The following is a 15,209-nucleotide window of genomic DNA, read 5'->3' as shown; positions in this document are numbered from 1 at the left end:
TACTTCACTCCCTATCCTTAGTTCAGGTGTTAACGCAGACCAGTCCTGAAGCAACAACTTGCATTTAGAGGGAGAGAAGCGCATTCCAAACATCCTGGCATTGTTGCCCAGTGCTACCAGAAGACTCTGCATTTTGTCAGCGTCTTCACCAAACAGGACTATGTCATCTGCGTATTCTAAGTCGATTAGTGGACCTCCTGGTAGGAGATCAATACCCGAGAACTCAGTCGACGAGAAAGTTATTTCCATCAGTAGATCTATGATGAAGTTAAACAAAAATGGGGAAAGTGGACAGCCTTGACGGACACCACTTGAGGTTGCAAAAGTAGATAACAGTTCGCCATAAGCTCTGACTCGACTAGTAGTGTTCCAGTAAAGAGCCTTTACAAGGTTTATGTACTTCCGAGGTACGCCTTTCGATGACAGACACTGCCACAGAATCTCGCGGTCTACGGAGTCAAATGCTGCTTTTAAGTCGAGAAAGACCACCATTGTCGGACGCCGATAAGTATGCCTGTGTTCTAGAATCTGACGAATGGTGAATATGTGGTCGATGCAGCCACGACCAGGTCTAAAGCCAGCTTGGTTCTCTCGTGTTTGCAGTTCACGAGTCTTAGTTAGGCGTCTGATAATTATCGAGGCTAGTATTTTAGATATTATATTAGTTAAACTAATCCCTCTGTGGTTGTCACAGGATGATTTTGGCCCTTTCTTATCAGAATGGGTTTTGTGGAGAGTTTTAGAAATTTCACAGGATTGAAATCATGAGTCAGTTGAAGCTAGACCACCATTGAAAACCTGGAAGCACTGGACGGCCGTTTCGTCCTGGTATGGGACTCCTCAGCAGTGCGCATCCACGATCCCGCGCCACGCGGGGCTCGAACCCAGGACCTACTGGCTTCGCGCGCGAGCCGGCTCAGTGGTCTAGTGGTTAAGTGCTCGCGCGCGAAGCCAGTAGGTCCTGGGTTCGAGCCCCGCGTGGTGCGGGATCGTGGATGCGCACTGCTGAGGAGTCCCATACCAGGACGAAACGGCCTTTCTTATATATTGGGACGATAAGTGATTGTGACCAGTTAGATGGAATAACGTCTAACTCCCAGATTTTAGCTAAAATATTAGTCAACCTAATCGCTAAAATTGGACCACCATCCTTAAGGACCTCTGGAGCCAATCCATCTGGACCAGCTGCCCTTCCTCGTTTCAGATTAACTATAGCCTTCTCAACTTCAGCAAGAGTTGGGGGACCTACTTCAATGTTCCATTCACACTGTCTGGGAATGGAGGGTAGTTGTAGAGTAGCTGAAGGCCAGCTGAACTGTTCTCTGAAATGTTCCGCCCATCGTTCTAAACGTCTGGACTGGGAGCAGATGAGTGTATCGTCTTTTTCCGATATAATCTCACTTACACTTGACTTATTAATTCCAGTTTCTTTTATTAGTCTGTAAAGCTGTCTTGTGTTCCCTATAGTCGCCGACTTTTCCATCTCTTTTGCTTTCGTTGCCCACCACTGCTCACGGTCGTTTCTTAGACTTTTTCTTAACCTAGATCTGATTTGTTGTCGCTCTTCATCATGTTCGGAACCTGATGGGACGAGTTTGCGAGAATCCATTAGTGTGATAGACTTTGAAGAAATCCACTGGTTCTTTGAAACTCTGTGGTTTAAGTCGCTAATAGATGTCACTGCTGCTTCCACAGCTGCTTGTATATCTTTCCAAGCAACATCTGGGTCAGCCTCGTTTTCAGAACTACCTAATCGTGACCTCAGTTGTTCCTGGAACCTACTTTTGGTTTCCTCGCTACTCAGTTCGGTTCGAATGGGTCTTTTTACTGTGGCTTTTTTGCGTCCAGTGAGGCGCAAACAGATGCGTGCCCGTATTAGGGCGTGGTCGGAGTCCAAGCAGGTACTCCAGAATGGGCGACAATCTTGTACCGACCCTCTCCAACGATGACTGATGGCAATATGGTCTATTTGAGTCCATCGTTAGCTTGGTGCAGGCGGTCGCCATGTTAGACGATGTCTCTCCTTATGCTTAAAATTTGTGTTTGCTAAAAATAAGCGATTGTCTGAGCACAGTTGCAGCAGACGGTCACTATTATCTGTTCGCTGTGCCGGAATGCTAAAATATCCACCTAAATGCCTTTCTGTTTGGTTTAAGCTACCTATCTGAGCATTAAAGTCACCCCCTACGAGTACTATGTCTGAGCGTTTAGCTTTCTGAAGAAGTTCGGGCAGCTTTCTGTAAAATTCATCTTTCACATCATCTGAGCTGCAGTCAGTGGGAGCGTAGGCAGAAACGACGAAAAGGCAACGACGTGTGTCCCTATCCTTCCGAGTTCTTACGGAGCCGTTTAGCCGAACAGCACATAGACGACTGTTGACGGGGATCCACTCTAGCAGTGCTTGTTCCGCCCTCATGCTTAGTGCTATGCCTACACCTGCCAGTTCACGAGAACTGGCCATCGGGTCACCAGATACACGTAGGGTGTATCTCGTTGGCTCTCCGTCTTGCCGAGGTGAGGTCAAGTGAATGACCACACTGGAATCCTGTATGCGTGTTTCGGAGACACAGCATACATCAATGGAAAGAGACTCTAGGGTTTTAGCCAAGGAAGCCTGCTGACCGATTTGACATAGAGTGCGTACGTTGAAAGCTCCAATGTGTAGTTTGGAGCGAGGTTTCAGTAGACCTGGGACAGAGTTTTGAGCACTAGAATCGTTGGCTATGGTGACACTTGAGGAGGAAGCCGAAGGAGGAAGTTTAGGGTTGAAAGTCGATGTAGGAGGAATAATAGGAATTGAAGAGGAAGGTTGATTATGAATACAGTGGTCTTGGGTGCTGTTAAAGGTATGAGAGCGGTTATCACTTCCCGGTTGCCCACACCGTGGAAGGGTTCTTCTGGAGGTACCTGAAAAGGAAATTGGATTAGTGGCGGTCTCAGTGACCTGAGAGCGTGACTGCAGTGCCCAAGGGACAACTGCTTGAGGCCGGTCGCGCACGGCCTTTTCGTGGGAGGTTTTTGACATGTTAGCTCCGTTCTTCAAAGGGCCTTACCGCCGGAGACGGAAATCCGTGAGGTAAGGTGAGGTGTGCATTTTTAGGGTCGACCTTTTCTAACCCCACCCCTCCTTGTGGGAAGGCAGCATCGCTGTCATGCTGGTTGTCTGAAGGAAACACCTTAATGCTGTCACACCTCTGTACAGTCAGCAGTACGACTTAGCCTTCGGACCTTGGGTTTGTTGCTTTTAGTCTTACCGCTCTTCAACCGACCTGTCTGACATGGTAGGACCTTGAGGAACGGTTGTTCCAGCCAGTATAGCTCGGTTGCTTCATCACGATAGGCAAGCCCGACCACCACGTCAAGGTAGCAACAACGGTCGGGATGTCCATGTCATAGCTTTCATTGATTAATTTCCAACTTGATCATTGTTGTGTAGTGACTCACATTTTTAACGAGAACACGACTGGTTTAATAAAAACAATTATTATTATAACCAACTGTACCAGTGTTTGTTTTAATGTGCTTTGTTCAACTGTGCTAATTATAGCCATTTTGTGCTTCCATTACCTTCCATCATTGTCCCGCGGTTTTTGGAACTGTTCGCACGTACTCCTTTCTCCTGTTTCCACCAGTACCATTCCTTGGCACGATCTTGGTATTCGTTCAATACCACGAGATCGCCAACGAAATAAATCTGGTTACGTTCAACCTTCGCCTTCTGATTTACTTGGCACGTGTTTCTTGGTAGCGGTGTTCATAGTTAATCTCGACTCGACGCCACGCTACAGTCGTACTCTGATCACGAAGAAGAAAGTGCACCTCACACACAAGGAGGTGCTCTGATGCTGTCCAATGAAGTACGAAAAGCATTTATAGAATGAGAATCTCATGGACCCACAATCATTAAAGGATCATTCAAAACAAAGTAGGAGGATATTACAATGAATGTTATCCAGTACTAGGCAGCCAAAAATGAAGTGCATTTCAAAAGAATGAATAGCAACTGAGAACAACTGGAACGGATTTTTCGGAATTGAGTTCGATGGAGAATTCTGATGTGTGGCACATGCTCTTCCACCATTCTACTTGTCATTTTATCTCATCATCTGTATCTTAACAGTGTATATTAGGACGTTGAATTTTGAATAAGTGTCATCTGAATAGTCAAATTTCTTTCCCTTTTTCAACGAGATTGTTGACATCGTGACTTGTATTTCGTTTCATTCATTGCATATAACCTGATCGATATTATTATCTGGTATTTACGAGTTTTAGAGTTATGTCAACCACGTGAACAATCGCTAGTTGCATATGTACCTAAGGATCTCAGAAATTGCACGCACGTCTGGATAAGGTGCGAAAAAATAAATTCAACGCTTAGCCTTCCATTTAAAGGTCCTTTCAAAGTTACCTCGAGTAATCTGAATATTTAGTGATAAAGAAAACAAGGAAACATCGACTCTATAAGTATTGATAGGCTAAAACCGGCTTATCTAGAAAATGAACAACCATATGTGTTGTTAGACCGCGGCTACGATGTAGCACGTATTATTAGCGTTTACTTGGAAGCAGGAGAGATCTGAAACAACAACATAACCGTCAGGACCGGTAAATGCCTCTGGAGCAAGAACGCGACGTACTAGCACAACAGATATATATTTTTGGAAATTGAAAGACGCGGTTGGGGTACAAAAAATGAAAAATAATTACAAAATAGTTTTATTCATTGTTCTTCAGGTTCAGCTTACATAGGACTTGTTCCTCTTCTTCCATCACATTCACTCTTTGCTGCTCTGCAATAATAAAAACAGACTAACATTAGTAATGTCACATTTAATGTTTTTCGATAATGTTACAACGAACACGGTTATAAAAGGCTGTCACCATAGACTCAATGTCATATGTTTGATTGAGTTCAGTGAGGAGTCCAACTTCTGGCAAACTCAAACATGTAAATATGTACATATACATAATCAAATTAGAAATTAGTATAAAAGCCTCAATTTTCTGAGTTCTTTTTCCCTAGAAATGAATCAAGGATAACAAAGGTAAAAGACGCTCCATTCATCTACTTAGTAAAGAATCCACGGTAAAGTAAACATTCAACTAAAATTGTAACTCAATTCATGTCAAATCTATTTGCGCTGAAAAAAAACTATTGAGAGAGAAGGAAAGAAAGAAAGAACGAAAGAAAGAAAGAAAGAAAGAAGGGAAGAAAGAAAGAAAGAAAGAAAGAAAACGACGTGTAACATTTTAGGTTTATTAGTTAAGAGTTGACCTCAAACAACTAAGTAGATGTCAAAACAATAGAGCTCAAATATTCATTCACTTCCTTATTTCTTATAAGCATTAAATATTCCATTCTCTTTTATTGAATGTTGAAAAGCTTTGTGTGTTTGAACAGGTAACCTCCCACTCCACTATTACTGTCCTCAGATCACAATAAACACGTATTCACTACTTGTCTAGTTTATTCTATCAATCGAATGAGGTTTATATTCAGGCACAAAATTTCTAATCCGATTAATGATTTGGAATTATGTGGATCATTTTACTTTTTAAAACAATATGTGATTATGAATTCGTTTAGATAATGCATCATTATCTATATTGAATATATTCCTTGAATATTGTCCACAATAATGAAAGCATCAAGATCATTATATTGATAATATTAAATAAAAGATTTACAGCATTATAGTATTGTGAATAAATCATTCAATTATGAATTCACCTACACTTCCATGAATACAAATAACAGTGAATTTAAGTGGTATGATTCATTATAAGAATATTTTAACTAAATTATTCTCACAATTCTCGATGGACTTTTGATTAGAACTATTAAGTAACTTGAAACTATTTAGTGAGGAAGAAGCAATAAAATTCAACGTCAGAAAATGTGTTACTTAAATAGAAATAAAGTAGTTTAAATATTATTTGAAAAGTGTTTTTGCAAAATTGAAACCTACCACGTATTTTAACAGATTTTGTTATCTTACTTTTTATTGGTTATATAATTCTATGGATTATAATTATTTATACAACACAGTGTAGATTCAGTTCCTATGTTTAGCCCGTATAACTTATTCTAGCTTCTGAACAGGTCAATTTATCTATTCTTCTTGAGTCACCTTGTTAATTATTCAGTTATTAACCCTGATTGTTTTTATATGAACGCATGTGTGTGTGTACACTTCTTATCCTATTCATCACATATCTGTAATTTATTTTTATGTGACTATAAATATTGCTTAACCCTTGATTAAATGGAGTTGGGCTTACCAGCCTTCTCCACTGCGTGTCATTTCGCTTCTCTCTCTTCTATTCGCTCCATCACTCTTATTTCCTGTCCAGATCAGTGAGTGTACAAAATTCATTCGCGTATTTGGCTTATTTATTACCGTTATTCACCAACGCTATTTAAGTCGATCAAATATACAAGGATAGCCAGGATGTATATTTTGGCAACAATCACTCATATGATTATAAATGGAGTCAGATCCCGAGCCCCTAAAACATTTCATTATCCTTGTTTTATAAACTGCTGTCACCTGTTCTCATATTTTTCATAGATCCATGTAGATAATACTGTTCCATTAAAGTAAATCCTAACGAAGTTCTAGTTAAAAACAAGAATCCTCTTGTTATATTAAACTTTCTTATGTTTGATCCTACTACGTAAAAGTTTTTGTATATATAATTTATGAAATCAAGTCTAAAATCCGCTAACTAACAAATTTGGCAAAATCACTGCATTATATATTTTGCTCCTATTTCATAGGCTTATCCGGGTTGCTTATAAAAGTATAAGAAAAGGAGTGTTTCATGGTTGTAGAGTGAAGCGGTCGTCGCCCTCATCTCAGATTATGTAATTTACAAAACAGTTTTCTGTATAGTAGCCTGCTTCTTATTGGTTTCGAAATATCAGTTGTCATCGTACTACGTCTATTATTCTAGACTTCTGAAGGACCAACTCTCAAGGGAAAAATTGGTCGCTATTCGGGACTCAAGTTCTCATATATCACATCCTCAGCGTTCACTGAATGGCGGAACACCCTCACATCTATTGAAGGTCAGCAGTCGCCTGGGACCCTAACCAAGCATAAAGCACTAGACATCGAAATTAGCCAATTTATCAGAAATAAGAGAACGGATTAACAACTGCAAAGTTACAATTCGGGTCAGGAGAGAAAGCATCCGAAAAACACAATAGACGACCGTACAGCTACGGATAACAACCAATCAAATCCCAGGTCAACAGAACAAGCCGTTAGTCAATGCTAGAGAGATCCTAATAACTCTATTTGAAGTACGTGTCGATTATGTTGTTCAGAACAATGAAAGGTTCACAACCAATCCACCCAGCTCGTAGATCACAAGTCTAATAGTGTTTGTTAAGTTCATTGTGTAGGCTTTACACACAAACACATCAGACAGAATTGTGGTATACAGCCATCTTTCCAATGTTCCAATCAAGAATGAGCTAATCAGTCACCCGATTTCAGCATTACTTTTCAGTTTTACTATCGATGACATTTTGCAAATTGCTCTGAAAGTTCGTGGATGTGCATCTGTTGTCGGCAAAAATACTTCTATCTTGGGTAAGCGACCGACTTTTCTCAATCGTGTGATAGTAAACGAGCTAACCAAACCACATTCAATCAGTTAGCAATTAATGTTCGAAAATGTCTACATTACACTTTTGAAATGAAGAGTATTTCTACAAGACTGATATGAACCTCTGTGTGCACTCACATTTCTCAATCATAGTCGAAAAAATCACATATTTGAATTATTGTGAGTGGTGATGGCAGATAAGATCAATCAACAACTAGGTCATGTCAGTGACTTGTCGATAAGGATTTAACTGTCACATAGAAACAAGTAAATGAACTCGGAACTAGTCGCAGACCCAAAAACAATTAGCCAGCCATATCAAACTTAATATCAGATTTCAAACATGATTTGGAAGGTTTTGAAGTGATAATGCCTAAATTTCAGACTACGAATAAAAGACCCAGAAACATTAAAAGTTACAGGTTTGTTTAGAAGATACATGGAGTTTCCTTTATGTTCAGTCGATGAAAATATCGATTATCACCAAGTTGCACATATCCTTGCTGTTTGATTTTGTTAAAGAATTACTTTCTCTTCGATTTTTTGTCCACTAGACTAGCGTTATTGTTATGACCTTGGATGTCTGACTTTTCGATCACACGATCTATCTACCAATCCGAATACGACTTATACGAATCTTCACACTAGGCCAACCAATGACGTTCAACCGGTGTGGGCAGTTTAGCGTCCTTATTGGTCCTATGTCCTACGAGCCCTTCCACTTGAGTCCAGAACAAGATACCAGCTTCCGAATCAGAGCAGATCGTTTATTTCAGGCATACTTGGTTTATATATCAATCATACAGACCGCAACGTACCATAAAATAGGAAATAATATTTGTACACAAATAAGCCAAAAAGTGGCTGTGAATGTGGGAGGCAGTAGTTAATAAACTGAACATAACTTAAGAACCGTAAATCGTACAATAATAAATTATAGGTCAAAATAAAGCTTATCATAAAAGGAATATAAATATACATAGTGTAATTGTTGAGTAGTTATACAATAAGAATGTTTATAGAATATTAGTCCATGAATAGTCCTCGGAAGTTACCTGTTATTTAATCTTCACCGGATATAACAGTTATTTAGCAGACTATTATCTGGTCGTTGGAAGAATACCTAAACTTCATAGAATTGTGACCTACTAACGCTTCTAACTAAAATAGGTGACTGACTGGTTAAGTTTGTAAGTAGATAAACTTTATCAACTAAAATAGGTAACAAGGCGTATACATATACACAGTCAACGGTTACTAGATAATGTATAGGACCATACTAGGAAGTTGAAACCGTATTGCCATTGGATACCAAGACATCTTCCCACCATCATCGTCAGAAGTTCATACTGTTAATCCGCATTGTAAGGGTTGCGCGTTCAGTCTCATTGATCCAGTGTTTCAGAGAACTCAATTCCCTTCAGTATTTTTTGTACTACCTTATCTTCCAAGTTGCGAGTGCTTGCTAAAACAGTTGATAAACCTTTGATTCTACAATGTAAGTAGACATTCTTTACAAATGCGAAACTAGAAATTCTTCGCTGGTCATCAACAAATATATCAGCCAACTTAAAAATGTAGGGTGGATAGTTGCTAACCATTTAAAATTAAGTTTGAAATACATACAAAAGCCAAGAGGATAAGCAACATTCGATAAATGACGACCCATATAAACTTATCCATAATTAAATTCCTTCGCTCCCCAATAAAGTTTTATTTTTACTGCTGGCTCCGATCCTAAACACTTTTTCTCACGCTTCATTTGGGTTTACGAACTATCATTCTTGCTCCGCTAAGACTGCAATTCAAACTATATACCAAATCCCCCAACGTCCTAACCTTATGTGAAATCGGATAACAGGCTTTATTAACTAGAACTCGTGAACCTTGTACCATTGACAAATGCTGCATCTCCAAAACGGGGTTTAAGTGGGGCCATTCATTCGACCTCATCTAGTCAATATAGAGAACCAGTGAGACTTATCCTTCATATCCAGAAAGATGAGTTTACGGGGAAGTTTCTGACCTCCGTCGGAAAGTGATTGTAGCAGGTGATGTTAATGTCTGAGTAGGTAGGTTATATCAAAACGAGAGACACTTAATTGATTCTGTGACGACTGTCCGCTCCGGCCATGATTAGACAACCGTCTTTTCCAGCAAGTATCAATTATAAGCACAAGGCGAAGCAACGTCTGACACGACCTGCTCAGTCAATGATGGACACAAATAGACGATATCACCACTAAACACCATTGAAGAGATTGGACAGGTTGTCGTTTTTTCTGGTACATATGTTTGGTCTCTTTTCATGAGTACAGACACATGTTTGCCTGTTATATTGTAATTAAAATAACCACAGCATTATGACCCCTTATGGTTCCTCGATGAAGAATCCAAGAGTATACTTCAGAAACAAGCATTTAGTCGACCATTGAAACAAGTCATAGCAACACAACATGGGATGATATCAAGAGAGACATAACACCAACCAGTGACTTGACCCAGAAGGGCAAGAAAGACCGATACATGTCACCAGCAACGGTAGATGGGTAGAAACTCATCCTGTGAAGCTTTGAATACGAAAAGGTCACCAAGAAACTGACAAAAAGTATGTGGAGCCACCTTAAGGAGTAATGGAAATGAAGCAGATAGAAAAACTAGCGACTACAATCGACATATCTGTTTATACTTTTCGGAGAAACAAGTACTTGGAAAAAGACGATGACAGGGGTTTGGAGCGATGGGCAGAACACTTCAAGGAACAGCTCGACAGAAATCCGAGTACCTTCGATTCCCACATAACTTGAGTGAGACACATTTGACGCTTAAATTAGGCCCAATGGAAGAAAACCCAATCATTATGGACAACCCGAGTAACAATGCTAAGGATAGTAATAAATATATTTTTATATCCCAAGTAGAAAAATTGTATCTCTGACGTTTCGAGACCTAATATAAGCCACTTCTTCGAAGTAAATAAAATGTTGAAGGTATTTTCTGCCTTCTGAACGTAAACTTGTACCTTAAGGTTGATACGCGCCAACCGTCAGACTAATGACAAGTAGCGAAAAGCAGGAACTACCTTATTTAATCGCACAAACATCCCGTTGTTGATTTGCCGAAGGCGAAACAGCTGCATGGTCTTTCTTGGGCGTGGGTGGACACCGTTAATACCTCGGATTCGCACGACAAATGCGAGTTTTGGTTCAGCTGGGACATAAAAGTCCCCGTTTTTTTAGCATTACGCTGCAACGTGATTTCCCGCTTTGCCATTCTGCGGTACTCCTGAAACAGTCATTATGTTACACAGAACTTACATGCATGTATTTCTCCGCCCGCTGCTTCATGAGACGTTTTAACCGCATAAAAGTTTGTCGACGTACCACCTTTTGCGAGCCACTGTAATCAATTTCCGTCGTCTAATCTTTTCCTTCAAGCGGAGACCTTCTGGCTTCTTAGGTCTCTTGGGAGTAGCTGACTGAGCATCAGTTTTCTTTCTAAATACGAACAAGAAATGTGGAGTTAGTGTAAGTAGCAAATCTATTTACAGAGCCAACGATTATTACTTTTGCAGACATCAAAATATCACAAGTAGTGACGATTAATTAGATAAGGTGAAATTCCGTTTTCAACTGAAAATGTACTGATCACACACCGTCTTATAATGCTTTCAATACAGAAGTAAAACAAGCTATACATCACTGAATGACACCACGGTAATAAAACAATGAACTAACCACAAGAAAGGTCACAACTGTCTATGGTGATGGCAACAAACCGGATGAGTCAGTATGCAATAACTTTGAAAAACAAGTCGATAGTTATTCTGTCGAATCTGATATAACTACTTAAACTACCAAGACTATTACAATCTAAAACACAGAAGACAATGGCGTTTTGGAAAGACTTAAGATTTAGGTAAATAGCAGTGGACGAACAACTGACTTCAGAGCTTGTAAGGTTGGAGAGGCAAATGACGTTAACGAGAATTACGGTACAACTAATTGACTTATAGGGAAACTCAAGTGGTGTTTTAAGTGTCAGGCAACATTACGGCTTGTTTGACTGAAACGTAGAAGTCAGATTGATCACCGTTGTCATTACATAAGCAAGTCTTTATCTGATGGCGATAGTTGACCGACTGCATCCATCATAAAAATAGTGGGATGATCGATGACGCTAAAGGACAAACACCATACTCACTGGAAAACTTAGTGATTATCATAACTCAAACGCGTAGTTGTTAATGTGATTATATTTCAATTGATAGATAACTGATTTCCAGTCTCATCGTAAACACCCATACGATTGTGGAGGCATAAATGACTAACTAATCTCAAGTATGAGACACATGCCTTCTAGATCCCATTGCTTGCCACAATCCAACTATACTAATCTCATTAATAATGACATAAATACTAGAAAATACAAAGTGTAAACCTATCTAACCGGTGAAAATTAAGGGCCAAACACCATAAGCAGAGACAAATTCACTTAAAAATGTTTAGTGAGCAATATATACATTCTTATTTCAGAAATTCGAAAATGAACTCATATGTGGCATTCATTAGGGTTTGGTTTTATCTAAAGCATTATTAGAAACTAAACACAGATGGTCGGTGTGAAGATACTTGAGCGTTCTCATGCACTATCATGATCATCACTGTAGAAAATTCATCGCAACTACCTCATTACATGCGTGAGTGTCGATTTTTACCAGTTGTGTTTTCCTGTTAAATGCCGAAAATGATGTATCGCTTCACCGACCAAATCGCACAATAATTAAAGCTAAGTAGTGGAAGCGGAAAATTTGATTGCTAGGAGAATCAAGAACTGATTCCGATTGTATGATAATTAGGGGTATTTGAATTATAGTACAAACGAACTGAGAATCCCACAAATAACGCGATTTAGTCAAGAAATATAAGATGAGCACTAACGTACATATTGTATTTGGAATTCGAAAGCAAACAGTCATCAAGTACAAAGCAATCGTAGTTTCATACAAATACCACATCCGTTACAGCATAAATTGTAGTCTAAGTGTCTGTGATCGATTGTTCGTCCCCTCCTTAAGTTCATCTTGTGTCTGTCCGACAGTGTATTAGATAATGACTCTGTATTATCTAGAATGTGCTCATTAGTTTTAGAACTAACAACCAAAATTGGAACAGACTCACTTGGTTCCTCGAATTGTATTTGACCAACATGTCGGTTGTGTGTACTTAACTCATTGATATCTAGAATTCGCGCCATAGATTTCTCGGCATTCTTCACCACAATCCCCGTGGTTGATCGAAGATCATTTCCACGATAATATGTAACTTCCACAGACTCCAAAAGCCTCATATTCGAACGAAGAATTCTTCCTTTTAATAGCTTTCATGGAGTCTCTTTTATAATAATTTATATTCTGAAAAATAATAATTACAGAATTCACGCCAGTTTACAGGCATGATCAATTTGATATAAATAGTAACATTAAATTTAGAGAACAAACGTGTGATAGAAGATAGTTTTAAGTATACTGGTTCAGTAATTGTTTCGGTAGTACATGTATTACAGCGATCCAATGCATCAGCCTAGAATTTTCAATATTTCTTAAATGGACAGCCTGTTGATTTATGAACGGTGTAATTAAGGTCAATTCGTGTGCCAGATCGAAATAATGATAATTATCTACAACTAGAGAAATTAAAACGAAAACAGAGAGCACGGAACAACAGAGCAAAATATATCAATCAGGTCTACCTAAATGCGTGTGCCATGTGACACAGTGATATACTGTTTGTGTTATTCAAATTAGTTAAAGTTGCTAGGGGCGGTGTTGACATATTGACAGCAAGTGGGTGGTTTTACTAAGGGAATTCACTAATAAAGATGGCTAAACATTTAAGGTTCCTAAAATATCACTTGTGGAATGAGATACACTTAAAGGCGCTAGACCATTCAATGCATTTTCAGAAGAACAGTACGCATCGATGCAGCGAGCAAATAATGGGAGTGATTTTATCGTGCGGATAGATTGTGGAAGGTTATTCCAGAGTCTAGAAAATTTACAGGTGAAGTAATTCATATAAAGAGATGATTTACAATGAGTTTGTTTCACTAGTGCCAATGAATTACGGATGTAATAATGAGAGGTTTCTGCATATTGAATCGCGTGATCGTATGTAGACGATAGTTTATGAAGTAGTTTGAAGAAAAAGATAAGACTTAGTTTGAGTCTCCTCCTCCATAAAGGGTCTAGCCCAAGTTTATTACATCTGGAATTATAAGTTAAGGTACAATCAGCTCCAAGAATACGAAGTGTAAATCGTCTCTGTACTGATTCCAGCCTTAATTTATCCTTTATGAACGCACTGCTAAGAATAAACGTGCAATATTCTAGAAGAGGTCGAGCACAAACTTTGTACATTAGAATACGTGACTCAATGTTGTAAAGATTTCGAGTTATGTAACCTATTAGACGTTGAGTCTTAGAGGTCTGTTTTAATATATGCTCTGTAAACGACAAGTCTTGGGAATATCTAAGTCCTAGGTCTACTACTGTATGTAACCTAGATAACACTTCACCATTTATGATAATGTCTAGGTTGAGTGATGTATTGCCGAAGCATATCCATCCACATTTAGCCGTATTAAGCTCCAGTTGCCATTTTAAGCACCACTGTGCCACCTTGTTAAGCTCCATGCTGATGCAATTTTGCATATTTTTCAGGTCATGTGGAGAAAATGAATATACTACTTTAAGATCATCTGCATATAGAAGGGGCTTACGGACACAAAAACTTTCACAAATATTATTGATAAACACTAAAAAGAGCAAAGGACAGAATGTTTAGCATTTCTATACTGCAGTAGAAATGCATCTCCTCCCTCTCCAGTTCATTAAATGTCGAAGCAGCAATAGAACGAATAGCGGCTTTCAATGTGCTGGCAAAATTTCCTGCCCGACCACCAGAACAAGGGGTCCTGTGAGCAGTAAACATATGTTCGCACCCTATACCATTCAACCAGGTAGTGACAGCAATATTGCAAAATCACTGATTAACAACAACACACGTAATATTAACGAAATCCCAGTAGCTACAGGTACATGAATTAGGCATAAATATAAACTTACCATTACACTCAACATAACATCGTTGTCGTCCGATCAGTCAGTTGTAGTATATACATCATATCAAATATATCTTCATATTTATACATCTCCTTCCTCTTCAAAACATCATCTCATGTTTCACAGATTATAAACTCTCCCACCAATTCATATTCACATGTGTTCGCATCTGCATACTTTCGCTTATCCTCCAATCACAACATCAACAAATTCTCTCATATACAACTCTACACCAACGTTACAAATCTATGATTAATTGAAGAAGAAAAAACAACAACATATCAATATCTCAATTAACATCACATCCATAATATTAAACATACACTTTTCATTCTTTCTAAATACAATTGTCTACATATGTATATACAGGTGTACACACATACATCTACATATGTATACATTTCTTCAATACTGTCTCAGATAGAGCCCAATCACTGATCATGGAGGGCAAGTTATCATCACCAAA

At 38.9% G+C, this 15,209-nt stretch overlaps 1 protein-coding gene across 1 annotated transcript; it reads right to left on the bottom strand.

The window, feature by feature from the left end:
- Positions 1-8,483: 8,483 nt before the first annotated feature.
- On the bottom strand, positions 8,484-14,881 carry MS3_00008893 (uncharacterized protein). The gene is made up of 3 exons (XM_051217242.1): positions 12,565-14,881; positions 10,938-11,117; positions 8,484-10,905 (listed from the first exon to the last, which is right to left on the bottom strand). Exon 1 carries the CDS (start codon positions 14,330-14,332, stop codon positions 13,505-13,507), a length of 828 nt encoding a protein of 275 aa, XP_051064144.1. The 5' UTR covers positions 14,333-14,881; the 3' UTR covers positions 8,484-10,905; positions 10,938-11,117; positions 12,565-13,504.
- Between the last annotated feature and the right edge of the window lie 328 nt (positions 14,882-15,209).

This window comes from Schistosoma haematobium (assembly GCF_000699445.3).
Source record: "Schistosoma haematobium chromosome Unknown HiC_scaffold_66, whole genome shotgun sequence".
Classification (NCBI taxonomy): Eukaryota; Metazoa; Platyhelminthes; class Trematoda; order Strigeidida; family Schistosomatidae; genus Schistosoma; species Schistosoma haematobium.
This window is presented reverse-complemented; position numbering and strand designations above follow the sequence as displayed.

Coding starts and splice junctions, on each gene's coding strand:
- MS3_00008893 (XM_051217242.1), bottom strand. CDS start 14,332: ATGCAAAATTGCATCAGCATGGAGCTTAACAAGGTGGCACAGTGGTGC.